The 19,578-nt window shown below is 37.7% G+C and overlaps 1 protein-coding gene across 2 annotated transcripts; it reads right to left on the minus strand.

Annotated features, from left to right (window-relative positions):
- On the minus strand, positions 1–10,813 carry LOC133286090 (uncharacterized). Of its 2 annotated transcripts, none has more exons than XM_061483435.1 (5): positions 10,655–10,813; positions 9,575–9,747; positions 2,022–3,357; positions 839–984; positions 1–494 (listed from the first exon to the last, which is right to left on the minus strand). In XM_061483435.1, the coding sequence occupies exons 2-5, from the start codon at positions 9,665–9,667 to the stop codon at positions 294–296; spliced, it is 1,776 nt and encodes a 591-aa protein (XP_061339419.1). In that variant the 5' UTR covers positions 9,668–9,747; positions 10,655–10,813; the 3' UTR covers positions 1–293. The 2 variants fall into 2 exon arrangements, with proteins under 2 accessions (XP_061339419.1, XP_061339420.1); XM_061483436.1 differs by having other exon boundaries at positions 3–494; positions 2,160–3,357.
- Positions 10,814–19,578: the final 8,765 nt, after the last annotated feature.

The raw sequence follows: 19,578 nt of genomic DNA on the forward strand, positions 1-19,578 counted from the left end.
TTTTCATGAGTTCATCATTCTACATTTATTTACAAAGTCCAGCACTCTTTTGTACTCATAGCAGAAATTGATTAACTAACAATCAATAAGTCGATACTATTTTCAAAGAACCAACGCTTCGTTGACAATTATGACCACAAATAACTTATTTAAGTTATTATTAGCATGTTCTCCATGGAAACCTAAACAATGCTATTCTCAGCAAGTACTATACCACCTTCAACATGTACATTTGCAAAATAAAAGAGCCAATGCAATTGGTCCATTATTATCTACATGCCTCGTAATTATAATTACAGCAGCTCCCACTCAGATTCAGAAGCATGCTGCACTTGCAAATCCTTTGAGTCCACGCATGTTCTGGAGCTAAATGGAAAGAGTGTTTGTGATAAACCTTGACTGAGCTCAATATCAGTGTCTCCATACCATATTGCTAGCTGTTCATACTCCTTTGCTAACCTCTTCTTAGAAGCAAATGCATCCTGGATTCTTTTCTGTCAGAAGAAAGAAGAGTGTAATGGCGCATACAAGATTTCTTAATTTTCCTAAAAGCATAACTTATTTCATAAAATAAACTTCATTTTCTTCTTCTTCTTCTACCCTTTTTTATATAAAATACAAGGAATCAAGTGATATCTGCCAAAGCAATTACATTTTCTTCTATAATGAAAAATAACGGTAGCATTTTTAGGGAAAGACCAGGGGTGTGTGTTGGTAAATTTCAAATTGTTCTAAAGCATAGAACTTATATACAACGCGTAATTATACAATATATAGATATACTTACATAATAAGTTCATACATTGAAACACATTATAAGTGAGGACAAAGAGAGTACCCTGTATGATCTAAGCTTTTGGGCTCTGTATGAGACTGCACGGAGTTCACTATCATCCACAAATACACAACTTTCCTCAAGCTTTGCATCATTGTTCAATTGAATGTCTTCCAAGCTTAAATCAATAGAACTGACCAGTGATTCATCTGAACAAAAAAAAACATATATTAGATAGGTGACAATACACTTAAATAAGCACGTAAACATCATCAATTATAAGATTTCTAAGTAAAATTTGTGTTCCTTCTGTTAATTTGTGATCTCCACTTGTAAAGGATCAATTCTTATTTTATCTCCATTTATTTGAATTTTAACCATAAATAAAATACTAACAAAAAACTAGAATTAAACTAGTCAAGTATTAGCACAAGTTTGGATACACTATGTAGCTCGGTGTGATTGAGATAGACACAATGCCCAAAGTAAAAAAGAAAAAAGAAAAAGGAAAAGAATATGTTGAAAGAACATCAGGAAAAACAATTTCAACTTCAAGTAAACATACTCTAGAAAATTTCACTTAGCAAAAAATAAGAGGTTTATATTTCCCTAAAGTGATTTTGTGTTTCTGATTGCAGAAATACCATATCAAGCAATGCAACATTGCAAGCAGTCCACTCTTTCCACGAATCAAGACTGTAGGCAATTGACAAAAGTACGTTTGAACCTAAAAACCTAACCAACATCACCAATAAAATTCAAAAGAGAGAATATCAACTCCATTGAAATATTGGTGACTGGACATTAAAGAAGCATATAATTAACTGCTTCTCTAGTCCCCACCATCAGATTTGCAAAAATAGCAGCTTTCCCAGTCCTATAAATTTGGTACTGCACAGATTGCTTTGACTGTGCATACCATTAAGCCCAAAGCCCATAATAGTGAAACAAGATATTTCAAAGCATAATTTTTTTTAAATATTTTATCCAGAGTCTAAAATCTTTTCAATAAATATAGCATTTTAAAAAATCATTTAACTTAACTATATCTGACAACGATATTATAGCCCTGTCATGAGCAGAACATATCTGCCATGTGTGATTCTAGATGAATTATCCAAAGATAGTACTTCGTTGACCTTGGAATTATCGTCCTCTAACAATCCATAAGTAATAAAACCCAGTTACAGTGTTATGTAAGGAATCGAAGAAAAGTTCTCATAAATGAAAATTCAAAGGTACCAACCCTTTGATTGCATTGATTGACAGCAGCCAGAGGAAACAAGTCCACCCTGGGATTCCATGATCTGACCAGATACATGGAGGGATGGTTCACAACATACATGTACCGCGGAACTATCAGAAATATACGAAGCAAAATCACCTGAATTGTTTCTGCAAGATTCAATTTCAAAGGAACTTTTAAAGCAAAGAGGTTCCATCATTGGTGGCCTTTTGCATGACACAACAGAAGCAGCAGGTGAATCTTCAGCTAGTATACCACATGTATCCTTATCAAAAGCATCTGACAATTTACTGAATAAGGAGACTTTAGTCGATTCTTTCTCACCAAGAGACGTGAAATTCAACACTTCAGAGCTAGATGAACTCAAAGCATTTTCTTCAACAATCAAACATGAGTTTTGTTCTGCATTCAAATCTATATTATCCTTCGTTTTGAGCAAAACTCCACATCCACTACCAGAAGAATCAGAATAGGATTCATTATGTATTGAGAATTCAAGGGGTTCTTTCTCTTTAACAGATATCAAAATCATCAGTTTAGGTGCAGACTCTACGGCAATCTCTTCAATGCTTACATGCAAGTTTTCATTTTTAGCCCCACAAGTTTCTCTTGAGTCATCACCAACTGCTTCCTGAGTTACGTAAGAATCTTCCACCTCCAGGGAATCTGAGCTAGTTTCATCACTAACATGATTTACAAGGTCATGCTTGATAGGAACACAGGCTTGCTGATCAATTACATTGGAATCCTGCAACGACTCAATAAAATTACTGACAGGGCTTTCCTGATCCCCTTCATTATTAATATCTTTAACACCAGCAACTGACTTAACTGAAGATCCAATGTTGTTTTCCAAATCCTCTGAATGAGCTTCATATTTTGTAGAACTGACCAAGGTAGGAAATGGAAGTAGCTCAGGTACAACTCCAGAATAGAACTTTTTCACACTATCTCCAACATCCTGAGTTATGTAAGAATCTTCCACATCTAAGGAATCTGAGCAAGTTTCATCACAAACTTGATTTACAAGGTCATGCTTGATGGGACCACCAGCTTGCTGATCATTAGCAAGATCAATTTTATTGGAACCCTTCAATGACTCAATAAAATTATTGACAGGGTTTTCCTCATCCCCTTTTTTATTAATATCTTTAACACCAGCAACTGACTTAACTGAAGATCCAATGTTATTTTTCAAAGCCACTGAATGAGCTTCATGTTTTGTAGAACTGGGTGAGGTAGGAAAAGGAAGTAGCTCATGTACAACTCCAGAATAGAACTTTTTCATGCTATCTCCAACATTCTGGACCTGATTCCCAAGATATTTAACAGCATCCTGAACACAATCAATTAAAAGAAAATAGCAACAGCACTTTAAGATTGCAATGTAACAAACCTCAAACATGCAATGTACCAGTAAAAGAAACAGTGCAAAGATCAGAGCAACAAGTGGAATACTGGAATAAGAAGTTCCAATAAATGGAAGTTCTTTGATGGACCCCTAATGCCTTTTAACAAACATTACACACGCAGGAGAGCTAAAGCCCAAAGGGAAGGAGACATGAAGGTGGCCCAATCTGGTGACCAGGGCCCAAATGAAAGGAGAAGCAATGAGACAGAGCACAGCCCAAGTGAGAGGAGAAGCAAAGAGGCAGAATATGCAAGCCACAACAACAGCAATCAGTTATAAAAAGAGCCACGTGGCACGCTGTGAATGGAGAGGGTCATGTGGGAGAGGGGGCAGCGGAGAGAGAGGAATAAGAGAGACGGTTAGGAGGGGAATGGGGGATCATTGGAGAAGTTGTGAGTAGTGGTAGCACCTGGACTCGGTGGTTCAGTGTGGGAGGAACTAGTATATAAACGGATGAGCAAGAGTGCTAAATTCATGGAGTCTGTAATGGTCTCTTGTTAGTTGTTATTTCTGCTATTTTGAATAATTGTTACAGAGTGTCTACTTGATTGTAAAGGACAGAGTCCTAGTAGCGTAACTGAGAATATTATTATTATTTCCTTCTTGGTATTGTAAGGGAATTACCTCCCTAGTTGCTTAATATTCAATATAAGTGATTATCGTTGTTGTTCATTGATTCACTGGTCTTAATATACGCGAATCTATTGAAATCCTGATTGTTATTTCTCAAAAGATAATTGGTGCCATTAATTTGGTATCAAAGCACTTTACCTGGGGAAAACTGTGAATGGTGTTAACCAGAAACATGGATCATCGAATGGAGGCGTTGGAAGCACGTGTGGCTAGAACGGAGGAGGGAATCCATCGAATAGAAGCTAATTTGTCAGTTATGATGCGTACCCTTCAGGAGCTTGCAGCTACTGGAAATCAAGGGCGAACCAATGAAGGAGGGGGCGGCACTCACGAGGGAGTGAACGCTGAACTTCATCGCGTGTTGAGAGATGAAGAAAGAATGAAAAGAGTAGAGGTGCCATATTTCAACGGAGATGATCCGTATGGGTGGATTTTTCGAGCGGAAAGGTACTTCCATATAAACCATATTCCTGCTGAGGAGCAAGTGGAGACTGGGTCCATATGTTTGGAGGGACGCGCGCTAAGTTGGTTTCAATGGTGGGAGCCAAGAAATCCCACGATGAATTGGGAGGGCCTCCGAAACGCCATTTTACAGAGGTTCCATGTATCATCCACAGGGAACCCCTATGACAGGAGGGGACGGTGGCGGATTACAGGGAGAAGTTTGAGATATTGCCGGCACCACTGAGGAATTCCCGCGATGATATGATGCAAGCTGCCTTTCTCACCGGTTTGAGAAAGGAGATTAGAGCTGAGGTAAGGCTTCACTCTCCCATGGATTTAAACCAAACTATGGTGCTAGCTCAGAAGGTGGAAGAAAGAGAGAAGGAACTGGGGAGGGTAACGACGAAGTGGAAAGGGGGAAACGGGTTTGGGAATAACTATGTGGGCCGGTCAGCTTTGCCTGGGAAGGGTGGGCCCAATAGAAATGGGCCTTTTACTAATAATTGTACAGCCCAATTCCATAACAATTCACAAGGGGGCCAAGCATCAGCCGCTAGTGTGAACCCTAACCACCAGAATGCGAATACAGCAACACCAGTGGGGAGAAGCTCGTCAGTCGGCAGCGGCGTGGGGTCGCAGCGTTCGAACTATAGGAGGCTGAGTCAAGAGGAGAGGGACGATCGACGGAGACAAAATACTTGTTTCAAGTGTGACGCACCATTTGGTCCGGGCCACGTTTGTCAGTATGCTCAGATGAGGTTGCTGATTTTGGGCGAGGGAGAAAACGAAACCAGCGTGGAAGAGGAGATGCTGGAAGCGGGGGAGGATAGGAACGAGGAAACGGTCCAGTTGAGCATGCAAAGTGTGGTGGGGTGGACGTCGAACCGGTCCCTGAAATTGTGGGGCCAGCTAGAAGGCCAACGGGTGGTGGTTCTTATTGACACAGATGCTACCCACAACTTCATAGCAGAGAAGTTGGTGGACACTCTTGAGTTGTCAGTCGATGGAACGCGAGGCTCCAAGGTAGAAGTGGGCGATGGTCATCGAGTGAGGAGTAAAGGAGTATGCAAGGGGCTATACTTGGAATTACCAGGTTTGTCTGTAACTCAAGATTTCTTTGTTTTCAATTTAAGTGGTGTGGATTTGGTTCTGTGTTTCACTTGGTTAGAGGAGCTAGGAGACATTCGGGCAAATTTCAAGGAGTTGTTGTTGGAGATCCCTTGGAAGGGAAATAATGTCAAGCTACAGGGAGATCCCACCTTGTCATGCAAACAGGTTTCAAGTAAAGGGGTGAGCCGTTCCTGAAAGAAAAATGATGAAAGGTTTTATGTGGAGTTGGGATTGATTTCGTTGAACCCAGATTCCCTTGAGGGGGTATCGTCCCAGATTGCAGCACTGCTTCAAGAGTATCAACCTGTGTTTCAGTTGCCTTCAGCCCTACCCCCTAGCAGGGCATGTGATCATCAAATAGTCTTGAAGGAAGGAGTAGAAATACCCAATGTGAGGCCATACCGTTACCCACACTATCAAAAGGAAGAGATTGAAAAGTTCATTAAAGAGATGTTGACAGCGGGCATGATACAGCCTAGTAGCAGCCCTTACTCTTGTCCCCTGATAATGGTCAAGAAGAAGGATGGAAGTGTGTAGATTACCGTGCTCTAAATAAGGTAATTGTAACTGACAAGTTCCCTATTCCGGTGATTGACGAGCTTCTGGATGAGTTGAATGGGGCTGGAATTTTTTCAAAATTGGATTTGAAATCGGGGTATAATCAAATATTGATGAGGGTGGAAGACATAGAGAAGACTGCTTTTCGTACGCATGAGGGGCACTACGAGTATCTCGTAATGCCATTTGGGCTGAAAAATGCCCCGTCAACCTTCCAATCGTTGATGAATACCATTTTCAAGCCCCATTTGCGTAAGTTCATCTTGGTATTTTTTGATGATATCTTGGTATACAGCCAAGATGAGAAGCATCATAAGCATCACCTGCGGGTAGTGCTGGACATCTTGAGGCAGCAGAAACTCTTCGCTAATTATAAAAAATGCAGCTTTGCTAAAGATGAACTGGAGTACTTGGGTCATGTGGTATCTAAGGATGGTGTCAAAACAGACCCGCAAAAATTACAAGTTGTGCAATTGTGGCCGGTGCCTCGCAATTTAAAGGAGCTACGGGGTTTTTTGGGACTTACTGGATACTATCGGAGGTTTGTGAGGAGGTACGGTCATATGGCAAGACCCCTCACATATCTGTTGCAGAAGGACTGCTTTTTATGGGATGAGGAGGCACAGAAAGCCTTTGAAATGTTGAAGGCTGAAATGGTGAAGCTTCCCGCACTAGCTTTACCCGACTTTGAGGAGACATTTGTGGTCGAAATGGATGCTTCGGGTATTGGTATGGGGGCTGTCCTTATGCAGAAAGGGTGTCCTATCTCATTTTTGAGTCAAGCCTTCTCGGATCAAGCAAAGAAGCTGTCTGTGTATGAGAGGGAGTTGAAGGCTATAGTGTTTGCCGTTCACAAATGGGGTCATTATTTGTTGCAGCCTCAAATATTTAACCGAGCAATACAATTTAAGCCCGGAGCGGAGAATAAGGCTGATGACGCCTTATCAAGAGTAATGGAGTGCAGGGAGCTGACTTTGGTCAACAGTCCCGATTTGCAGGACATAGCTGATGAAGTTTTATATGATGTTTCCACACAAAAAATAATCACAGATCTGTTACAGGATGCTCAATCACATCCGGGGTACCATGTCAGTAAGGGTTGTTTGTGGTTTAAAAATAGGTTGGTGATACCCAAAAATTCTGCACAAATTCTTGCCATTTTATCTGAGTTTCACTCTTCTCCCTTAGGAGGACATTCTGGGGAATTGCGAACTTTTAAACGCATTGCTGCTGTGTTTTATTGGAAGGGCATGCGCAAAAGGGTGGCTGAGTTTGTCTGACAGTGTGGAGTTTGCCAACAACAAAAGTACGAGGGGCTGTTACCCGCGGGGCTTTTGCAGCCATTGCCACTACCGGAGAGAGCATGGGAAGATGTATCAATGGATTTTATTGGGGGTTTACCCAAGTCTCAGGGGGTTGACACCATAATGGTGGTGGTTGATAGGCTGACCAAATACGCGCATTTGATAACTTTGCATAATCCTTACCATGCTCAAGATGTTGCGGAGTTATTTGTGAAGGAAATTGTCCGTTTACATGGTTTCCCAAAATCTATTGTCTCGGATAGGGACCGGGTGTTTATGAGCATGTTTTGGAAGGAGTTATTCAAAATGTCAGGTACTAAATTACGTTTTAGCTCTTCTTATCATCCACAAACCAACGGACAATCTGAAGTGGTGAATAGGACTGTTGAGACATATTTGAGGTGTTTTATTAATGGGCATCCTCGTGGCTGGGCTAAGTGGGTATCATGGGCAGAATTCTGGTTCAACACATCTTATAATAGATCGACTGGCATGACACCATTCAAGGCTGTCTACGGCCAGGACCCCCCTTCTTTAATCCGTTTTGAAAGAGGAGGAACTCGGGTAGATGTGTTAGATCAGTGGCTGATTGCTAGAGATGCAGTGGTGGATGATCTCAGGCAACATTTGAATCGAGCACAGCAGCGCATGAAATTTCAAGCAGACCAGAAAAGAAGGGAGCTTCAGTTTGAAGTGGGTGACAGTGTATTTTTGAAGATACAGCCTTATAAAATGCGCTCTTTAGCTAAAAGGATCAACCAAAAATTAAGCCCACGTTTTTATGGACCTTTTAAGGTAGTAGAACGTGTTGGGGCAGTGGCTTACCGCTTAGAGCTTCCTTCATATTCAAAGGTACATCCCGTATTTCATGTTTCTCAACTTAAGTTGGTTGTTCAGCCGGTGGTACCAATTCTGCTATTACCAAAATGCTTGGATGATACATTGGAGTTGAGTGTTCAACCGGTGGCTGTCCTTGATTCTAGGCGGTTGATGAATGGGAAGGTAGAGTTGTTGGTGCAGTGGGAGACTCTCCCTGACTGTGACTGCACATGGGAGGATATGGAAATGTTCAGGCAGCAATTTTCTTTTTTTCACCTTGAGGACAAGGTGATTCTTCCAGGGGGGAGTATTGATGGACCCCTAATGCCTTTTAACAAACATTACACACGCGAGAGAGCTAAAGCCCAAATGGAAGGAGACATGAAGGTGGCCCAATCTGGTGACCATGGCCCAAATGAAAGGAGAAGCAATGAGACAGAGCACAGCCCAAGTGAGAGGAGAAGCAAAGAGGAAGAATATGCAAGCCACAAGCAACAGCAATCAGTTATAAAAAGAGCCACATGACACGCTGTGAATGGAGAGGGTCATGTGGGAGAGGGGGCAGTGGTGAGAGAGGAATAAGAGAGACGGTTGGGAGGGGAATGAGGGATCATTGGAGAAGTTGTGAGTAGTGGTAGCACCTGGACTCGGTGGTTCAGTGTGGGAGGAACTAGTATGTAAACAGATGAGCAAGAGTGCTAAATTCATGGAGTCTCTAATGGTCTCTTGTTAGTTGTTATTTCTGCTATTTTGAATAATTGTTACAGAGTGTCTACTTGATTGTAAAGGACAGAGTCCTAGTAGCGTAACTGAGAATATTATTATTATTTCCTTCTTGGTATTGTAAGGGAATTACCTCCCTAGTTGCTTAATATTCAATATAAGTGATTATCGTTGCTGTTCAATGATTCACTGGTCTTAATATACGCGAATCTATTGAAACCCTGATTGTTATTTCTCAAAAGATAATTGGTGCCATTATTCTTTAAACCACCCTCTGGTTCGGAATACTTTAATTGTAGAATAACTGAAAAGAAATCATTTGAGAATCCTATCAAAATTGATAGGTTCTGCTTTCTAGAACCTCAAATATAACACAAAATTATTTGTAAATGAATTGAATTCTTAAATTAATATCGTTTCAAACAAGGTTCATACAAGAATTTTGCAAATGAAATACTAAATTCTTTTTGAGATTCTAAACACAGTTAGGAGAGGGGGAGGGCGTAAGAGAAATGATAAGAACAAATAGCAAAGCAATAATGAAATAGCACCTGGCCTACAATATCATCCACCTCCTGGCACACAGCTTCAAACTTCTGGTAAATATTCCCCACCCAGTTTATACGTTTAACCTTCAAATCCATTATGAGCTTCTAACACTGTGCCAGGACTAGAGCTTGGAATCCTCAGGTTCACAAAAATGGTTCCTTAATCCTATATAAAGCTGCAATAACAGTGGAAGAAAAATCTCACACTTTTTATTTTGGTAATTGAAAGATCTCACTTAATAAACAAACAGTCGTACAGAAAATAGTATATGCCAAAAAAAAAAAAACTGTTTTTCAGAGAATAATATACATACTAGATGGTGCAGCTTAAGTTTTAACACTATAATTTAAAAAACAAAAAGAATGAATTCAATCCCAGACTCCCAAAATCCATGATGATAATAAGTACATAAATAGTATAAGAAGTTTAACCAAAAAAATTCAAAATCCCCCAAGGCTTACATTATAGCTCTTCTAAAAAATCCAATTAAGCAGGTGCATACACAATTCATCCCAATTTGAAATTTGCAGCAAACATTTACAGCTTATTTTCTCATAAAAAGATATCATAGTGCGTGAATCAAGTTCAATTCCAGCTTAATTTGATTCTGAAGTCACTGAATGAGCTCCACTAACTACAAAAATGAATTAACTCGACCCTCTATACTCCTATCCATACACCTTCCTTAGATTCCACTAGCCACCATTAAGCTAGCAATAGAGAAACAATTACACTGATATACAAAATTCATAATTTAACACTTGCATGTATTTCCCTTACTAAATAGAATTTACATAATAATAATAATAATCATAAATAATGATAAAAGTAACAATAGTGTTCTAACTTCTAACTTCTCAATCCTACAATTCAAGAAAATACCCAACTCACTCCATCAGAGAACATAATAATACATAAATAAATAAGTTCAGTGTAAATATATGATGCATAGATATTATACTTTATGCAGAACAAAAGTAAACAACACAAACATCAAAATATGTAGGGGTAAGGAAAAGATTCAAACTTTAAGATCAAATTTACTGGGAACCCATATATGGGTTGTGATCAAAGAAGCATACCCAGAATCCAATTGAGGTGAATTATGGGAGTAGCAGCACCCAAAGGGGTAACAAAAATATGGTGATCGGTGATCGGCGATTGGCGATTGGCGACCGGCGACCGGTCAGAGTGTCACCGGCAAAGCATAGTTGAGAGGAAGAGGAAGGTGAGAGGGTTTTGAGTTTGAGGCTGATGGGTATAATCAGAGGGTTTAAGTAAAATAAAAAACTTTCACTTTTATAATGAAAATAATAAAAAGAATATTAAATTATTATAGGATAAGTTACAGAATTTGAAAAAGGACAATTGTAGATGAAAATGCAATCTTGTTATTATTATCTTATCATTAAAATACAATTTATAACGGTTATATTTATTACCTAATGATATTTATTATTATTTTTAATTCTGTCAGATCGAATTTAGATAAAAATCATAATTATGTTGAATTTAATGGAATCATAATGCGGCAATGTTAAAAGAATAAATAATTTTCTGTAAAGAAGTGTTAATATAATATCATTGAATATTTTAGTTAACGAATTTCAATTTTTTTACAATGCAGTTGAAACTTTTATTAATTGTTATTACAATACATATTTTTAAATGAATTTCACTGTAACTTTTTTATTTATATTATCAGTGTCTATAAATATGATTATAATAATTTAACTGTTTTTCTTCTATGCTTTCGAAATTCATTTCCCTTTGTTCATAAATGAATAAGGAAAAATGTACTGAGGAAGGTTGCTGCAAAACACTCTTTTTTTTCTTTCTTTTTTGGTAATCTCTGCAAAACACTCTTAACTATAGTATTAAGAGTAAAAAGATACGAAAGATTTTGTTGCGAAAATTAATAAATAATATATATTCTCTACAAGTCGTACATGAAAAGTGAAAACATCCAGGGAAGAAAAAAATTTCTTGATAAATACTTTTTACTTTGTGAGGGATCTTTCAGTAAATAAATAATTTAATTTTTAAATAATATTAATATTCATATTGTTTTGGTCATTAAAAGCTTTGTTTGTATATATTAGTGGTGAATCTGTTAACAAGATAACAACTCCAATAAACTGAACTTGTTAGTAAATTAACAATTTCAAAAGGCAATCTGTATAAATGGAACTTTCTTGAATTAAAAGAAGTACATTTTTAAGAAACGAAATTATATATGTCCTCATATATTTATTTATTTTTGGTAAAAATATGTCCTCATATTTAATTTTTCTGCTTCTATAAAATTAGATTTGGTTTTATAACACCCCAAGAATAATATGTTTTTAGGCCTAAGTGCTTGTAATAGTATAATTACATAGTGATTTGCGTTATGCACAAATTTTATAAAATGAGGAAAAAGTTTGGGATAAAAATGAAAATCGTAAAAGCTAATTAGGGCCTTGCTTAGATGCATGGCAGTCCATTATGCACCCATTTTCGCACCACCATTTGATGAGCAATCAATGCTTGCATGTGTAAGGCTCCCAAACCCTATGGTGAGCAAGTGTACACTAGATTCTTGGACTCCACTAGTCCCCTTACAATTATAGGTGGCAAAGTGGGTCGGGCGGCCAAAAAATGAGTCAGCCCGCCCCGTCCAAAAAATGAGTCAGCCTGTCCCGTCTCGCTTTTGAAAGTGGGCTGAAAAATTAAGTCCGCCCCGCCCCATTTGGTGGGTTGGGCGAGTTGGCCCGCCAACCCGAACCTATTTTACATTGACCCGCATCGACCCGTCTATGCCTGTCAAAAAATGAGTCCGACCCTCTTTTGAGATGAGTTGAAAAACTCAGTCCGCCCTGCCCCGTTTAGATAATGGGACGGGTTGACCCGCCAAGCCGAGCCCGTTTTGTCGGCTCTACTACAATGGCCTCCCTTTAGCACAAAAGTTCCTCACAAAGAAGATTCACCTTACACTCTTGACAATAGTTTTGCAAAAAAATCCTCTCTGAAATTCTAGTCGTTCAAGACTTGATTGAGAGAATTAGGAACACATTACTATCACCTGCCATGAGGTGGTTGTCTTCCTAAGGACTCATAAAGTGAACGATAACCCAAATAATAATCACAATATTACACTTAACTAGCATGTGAATGTGGATTGCTTCTTTTTTATTTATTATACGAATGGTTGTTTATACAACACCATGTATACATCGGTGTATTAATTAATTATAGTATTAAACACAGCAAAAATAATTAAGAAAAATATTTAAATAATTACCTTATTTTGTCACTTATACTATGACTTAATCAATTATTCTAACATAAAAATGTGAGTTAACTTTTTCCTTTCTTAAACAAGGTATTTAACTTTAACTTAACTTAATCATAAGCATTATAACTGATGTGCCTATGACATATATAGTTTTCCAAGCTAAAAATGATAAGGATTAAGTCATAAAAGAGCAGTTTATATGCATATTTGCTTATTATATTGACTTTTCCATTTCAAAGATATTTCTCACATATTTGTTATGTTTATATAGGGAGAAAGAAGGAGAAAACGAAATTTTAAAAGATTGTTGGCGCGAATCCGCATGGGTGGTGGTTCTGAGATGCACCAGTCTCCCTGGGCCATTTTCCAGAGTTTTGGCGTGATCTTGCGCCATAGTGGCGCGATCCAGCGCCAGTTTGCTAGGCCATTTTCCAGAACTTTGGCGCGATCTGTCCCCATAGTGGCGCGATCCCGCGCCAGTTTGCGGGAAAGCATTACCGTGTTTTGAAGGGCATTTTGAAAGAAGCGAGAGAGGATTATAAAAGGACGCTGTGAGGGCTTTTTCAGAGATACTTTTTGATGGCGGAAGAAAACAAGGATTCCATAAGGAGGAGAAGAGCAGAGGATTGTTCTTAGTTTCTCTTTGTAATTACATTCTTTCATCTTTATCTTTTATAATTTTATGTCAGCCATGTCTATGGCTGGCTAATTTCTTTTATTGTAGTTAGGGTCAAAAACCCTATGTGAACCATTTTTCGATGGATTGATTATTTTCGCTCGTTTATTTTAATAGATTTTATTTTTACCCTGTGCATATTGTTTATTATTTCTGTTAGACTTGATCAACCTAATAAGAGATAATAATTTGGGAATTAGGGCTCGCAATAGGAATATTGGGGTTTTTGATTCTGAAAGAGGGTAAAGTAACAATTTATGCATACTCTAGGGATAGACTTGTGTGAATTGCAGTCGTTTCAATTATCGTGATTAATGCTTAATTTCATGCGGAATTGCTAAGGAATTAGGGTTCCAATTGGATTAAAAGGTTAGATTGCCAAGGGATTGGGATTTAACTAATTATTTTAGATGATAATTTGTCTGAGTTATTAAATTGAATGAACATTTTCAATCAATCCAAATTTTAAAGCAGGGATCATATGGTGCGTGTACCTTAGCTGCAATGCCTTTTTATTATTCTCTCAAAAAAATCCAAATTTTTACCATTGCTTATTAAATTGTAAAATTATATATTTATATATTTGTCTTTATTTTACCATCAATTCACTATTTTCCAAAACAACCGAATTTTCCAACTTAAGGGGACTAGTTATTGTGGTACTTGGTTTACAATCCCTGTGGATATGATACTCTACTTACTCATTATATTACTTGTGCGATCGGTACACTTGCCGGTGAGCATCAAGTTTTTGGCGCCGTTGCCGGGGAATTTTAATTCCAATATTATAAATAACCGTTGATCTTTGAGATTGGATTTTTATTTTTATTTTTATCTTATCTTGTTCTATCTTGTTATGTGTTTTGCAGGTGCTACTAACAATTTTTTCTGAGTTTTATGCAAGATAGAATTGCTCCTAAAGACTTTGTGATAGATCCTGAAATTGCAAGGACTGAGAGGAGACTGAGGAAAGTTGCCAAGCAGATTATTTGGGAAGAATTCAAGAGCGTACCTGTACAATCAATACAAGAGATGGCAGATAATAACAATGCTGGTGGCAGAGGCTACAATGCAAATAACCCACCTCCAAGATTGTTGGACACCATTCTGACTCCGGTGTTCAATATTGTTATCAGCTCTGTAGACGTCCACCAACCAACTTGTATGAAAATATTTCAAAAAAAAATTAAATAAATAAAGAGAAAAAATATCATACACAAAGACATGCCTAACAAATAAGAACAAGATCTGTAGGCAAACACACTCATAAGTTAAATAATATGTTATTTATTAACGAAAATTGTGGAAAGATGCAAATTTGTCAACGGACAAAAAATGAGGACTTACTATCAGCTACGAAAATTTTGAGAGTCGATGGTGAGCGTTAGATGGTTTGGAAGGGATGGGAAGTTGAGAATAGAGTAGAAGAGTAGCGAATTTGGTCGAGGAGAGAAGAACGGCGGCAGCGAAAGAATTTATGGTTAATAAAAGAATTGTTTTCCAAGTGAGAAACGGGAAGATTGCAAAAATTAAAAAATCATAAGATATTATATTATTAAAAATAACAAGATAAATAAAAAGACATTATTTTATTAAAAATAACAAGTTATTATTTTATTAAAAAATAAAAAAGATATTATTCTATTAAAAATATATAACATTATTTATAAAAAAAAAAAAAAAAATACAAGCTGGGCTTGAAGGCTTAGAATTCAAGCCTGTTAAAATAGGTTTGTGGCCTAATTTTTAATTAGGCCTTTTAAAGTACTCAAGCCTCTACTATTTGTAAAACTAGTCAAGCCAAGTCAGGCCAAGCTGTAGGCCCCTGACAAGTCGCTCGACCCATTTACACCCCTGGGGGGTCCTAGTATATTGCAGTGTGAGGATAACTTACTGCTCTTTATCGAGGCATCTCAGGAACAGCTGGTCGTAGTCCTAAAATGTGTAAATATGTTTGAGGAGATCTCGCTCCAGAAACATAGCATGCAAAAGACAAGTATTTCTTCTCCAAAAATATGGCGAAAAACAAGTATTTCTTCTCCAAAAATATGGCAGAAGAGCTTGAGTTAGCCATCACAGAGGTGAAAGGGTTTAAGTGGGTCTGAAATATAGGCAGGTACTTGGGGGCATGGATGATTCATGGGTGCACCACCAAGCAGAATTATGTTGCGATTATAGATAAAGTTTGAGACAAACTATAGGGTTGGCAAGATCAATATCTTTCCCAAGCAGGCAGTATTACTTTAGCGTAACATGTCATGACTATTATCCCGTATTTCCCTAAGCAGCATAGAAAGCTTCCATTGAGTGTTTGCTCTTTTTAGGGGAAAGCGAAATGCAACGTCGTGGGGACGCTATTGGCTAGGACATAATAACGAAACCTAAGGTCGACTGGGGGGTTTAGGCTTAAAGTAGAAATGAACAATGCATTTCTAGGCAAGGTAGCGTGGAGGTTCCAAAATGACAAAAAAAGCCTTTGGGTGCAGGTTTTAAAGGGAAAGTACCGAGGGCTGGTGACGGAGGGAAACACATCCCCTGTAAAGGCTGGTTGCTTGCATCTCTAGACAACTTTGTGTAGGATATGGCAGAAACTGGAAAATAAAATAGTATGGGAAATTAGATATGCCAAATCCTACCTCTATCGTAGCTTGCTATGGCAGAGTTTCCAACATAGGATAGAGGTAAAAAGTTAGCTAATTATATAGATAAGAATAGGGAATGGAAGTTGGCTTTGTTGAACACGTAGTTTCTAAATGACATTATTCAACGCATTCAAGGGATCCTGCCTCCAAAGGAAGATGATGGTGGGGACAAGCAGAACTAGTTGTTGGAAGGAGGAAAAGATGTGACAGTCCAAGCACTATATAAAGCTTTTACGAATGGTGCGGAGGATAGGGACAGGGATCAAAGGACCACGGTTTATAGTACATAATAGGGATGGAAAAGGAACAACATATTAAGCTATTTCTGTGGAGGCGAGTTTTTGAGCTTTTTGCCCCTAATTAAATTAAAAAGGAAAAAGTTCACCAATGCTCCTGTGGTTTACTCCAGAATCACTTATGCCCCTGTGGTTTTTTTCTTATCACATATGCCCATGTGGTTTGTAAAAGGGTATGTTTTTTATCACATATGTCTCTGTGGTTTCTTAGTTTTTACAAAGCACAGGGGCATATGTGATCGAAAAAAAACCACAGGGACATAAGTGATTCTAGAGTAAACCATAGGAGCATTAGTGAACTTTTCCCAATTAAAAATGACCATTTTGCCTCCGTTCGAAAATTGTACACCAATTTACCCATGTTTGACAGTTGACTGAACAATGTAATCGATTCCAATATCCATGTAACATCACGATCAACTGATGTAATCGATTACACCAGTATACAGTAATCGATTACATCAGTGAACGTTTTTTCACGAGATTTTTTGGATCAAATGAGTTTCTTTGGCCATATACTCTTAATATTAGACTTGATGAGGGGTTTTATGGTATCACAAGAGCTAATATGACACTAAATTTGAGATATTTTATCATAAAATTTGGAAGGCCATACCTTTGGTCTCGAGTGCCCAAATCAGGTGATTTATTTTTTTATTCCACATAATTTTTTGAGACGAACACACTAGCAAGTACCCAAAGGGGACTTGGTCAAAAAAAATTTCCAAAAAAATGCTTTCTTGTTCCCCGTTTGGCATATTTAATTTCCGGGGATAATTTTATTTAATTCCTATTCTTATTTTCACTTTTTAATACTAAAAAATAACCATTCCAGCGTGCAGAGCTCAAAAAGTTACGTGGAATGAAAAAATACTTGATTCGAACCCTCAAGTCAAAAGTTATAACATTTCAATCTTTTGGGGTAAATTTGAGCCACGTAATTGATTATATCAACCAGTCAACGGTCAAACAAAGACAGATTAGTGTTAAGTTTTAGTAAAATGTCAAATTTTCCAAATAGTATAAAAATGGGGGCATATTGATAATTTTTATTTTAAAAAGGGGCAAAAGGATCTAAAAGCCGGAGGGTTATTGCACACGACAATCTCAACAAAGGAAACAATAGCGCAGCGGACGTAGTTGGACAACTTGTGCCCGAACTACATAGAGGAAAAAATGAAATTTTGTTCCATGTTTTTGCGACTGTAGGATGGTTAGACAGGTTTGGCAAGAGTTAATTCCCGCAGGTTGGGTGCTGGATTTCTTTGCTAACATAATAGACAAGTGGATTATTCAAAATATCTCCTATCAGAGATTGGTTGGTCCTTCCACCCCATGGCAATCAGTGTTTATGATCGCTTGTTGGTAGATATGGAAATGGCGAATGTGATCGTCCACAGCGACACACAACATCCACATTATTCTGCAAGGTCCATAGGTGAGCAAGTTGTAGAAGTACATGCTGCATTAAACAATGCAAAGATGTTAAGGACATAGGGGGTTACGATTTCTAAAGGCATCGTGCGGTGTTCTCCAGAGGATGGTTAAGCAAAGCTCAACACAGACGCTGCAGCTAGCGTATTTCGGAGTTGCAGCGTGTGGGGGTCTAGAGCGTGATTCTGGTGGTCGTTCGTTTGGGTGGGGATATTCTTATCGAATTGGCCTATATTTTGCTAGTTTGGTTGAGCTCTGGGGATGTTGAGGGGTATATAGTTTATTTGTTATGTGGGTTGGAGGAAGGTGTTTGTTGAATCTGATGCCATAGCTGTAATTTAACTTCTCACCAAGAATGATGATGATGTCTGTGGCCTACCTTAGGCCCGACTTGGCTTAATCTATTTAAAAAAAAAAAAACAAGTTTAGGCTTTTAGAAAAACCCATTGAAAAATTAGGTCATAGGCTCACTCTAAAGAGCCTGGGCTAACAACTAGGTGGCCGACCTTTTAATTTTTTTTATTAAAATAAGGTTTCAAACTTTCTTATGTTACAGGAAAGTAAAAATATTTTCTTTGTAGTGCCTAAATCCTAAACTCTAAAAACAATCAATTGTGGGGTCCACTATCCTTCTTTTTTTTAAAAAAAAAAAGAAAAAAGGTGATGAGATTTTTTTGTTTGCAGGATTTTTTTTTTTTTTTACTTTCCCGTAACATAAGAAAATTTTAACCCTTAAAATAATATATTTATGAAGGCTGCTAGAGCAAATAAAAAGATCCTAAAAATAACTATTTAATATATTGTTATGAACATTATGTAAGGATCTTTGTGATCTTGTTAAAAAATTCTTTGAGAATTTTTATAATTTGGACTATTTCTGAAAACACTGTTTAATGAATAAGAGATTTTATATTTTTTATTTTAGTTTGATTTGCAACTTTGTATCCTTATAAGCCATATTAAGTTTTTTTTTTTACAATAGGTTAAATCAGGCCTATAAATCAAGATTTTAATAGATTAATAGATGAATATAAACTCTAAATATTTTAAATATATTTAAGTTAGGCTACTAAAATCAAAATCCGATCTAACTATCTCATTTATATCCCTTTTTTTTTTGTACAGACAGGGGCAAAGCCCCAACAAGAAAACAAAACAACAACAAACAGAAACGAAACAGTTGCGGAAAAAAGAAAACACAAAGCAAAAAATAGAACAGCTTTCTTAATCAGGATTCCACACAGACGGTTGGCCAGCAGGGATCTGGGCATCAGTCTCCATCAGATTGTGAAGATCAGCCGGTTGGTTCAGAAGGAGGTAGACACCAAGGGGCTTGGAGAGGGCATCTTTTGCAAGCCGATCTCGCAGCTATTAGCTTCTCTATTTGTGAAAGAAAAAACAGTCATCCAGTTTCTGTCAATGAAAGCTCGAATCATAACTACCAAGGGTAGTTGTCGAGCATCTTTACCGCTAGGGGAAAGCAAGTTGATTGCTTAAGAAGAGTCACTCTCAACAATAACTTTGGAAATACCTAACTGCCAAGCTAGATTAAGCCCATGAAGTATAGCCCACAGTTCAGCATGAAGGGGAGAGCAAGTGCCAAGAAAAAACTGAAAACCACTTACCCAAACACCATCCTTGTGTCTAATGAGACCACAAGCTGCTCTCTTTGAAGAAATAG

This window comes from Gastrolobium bilobum, unplaced genomic scaffold (genome assembly GCF_033153095.1).
Source record: "Gastrolobium bilobum isolate Gb01-03AN ecotype WA unplaced genomic scaffold, APGP_CSIRO_Gbil_v1 utg20097, whole genome shotgun sequence".
Taxonomy (NCBI): domain Eukaryota; kingdom Viridiplantae; phylum Streptophyta; class Magnoliopsida; order Fabales; family Fabaceae; genus Gastrolobium; species Gastrolobium bilobum.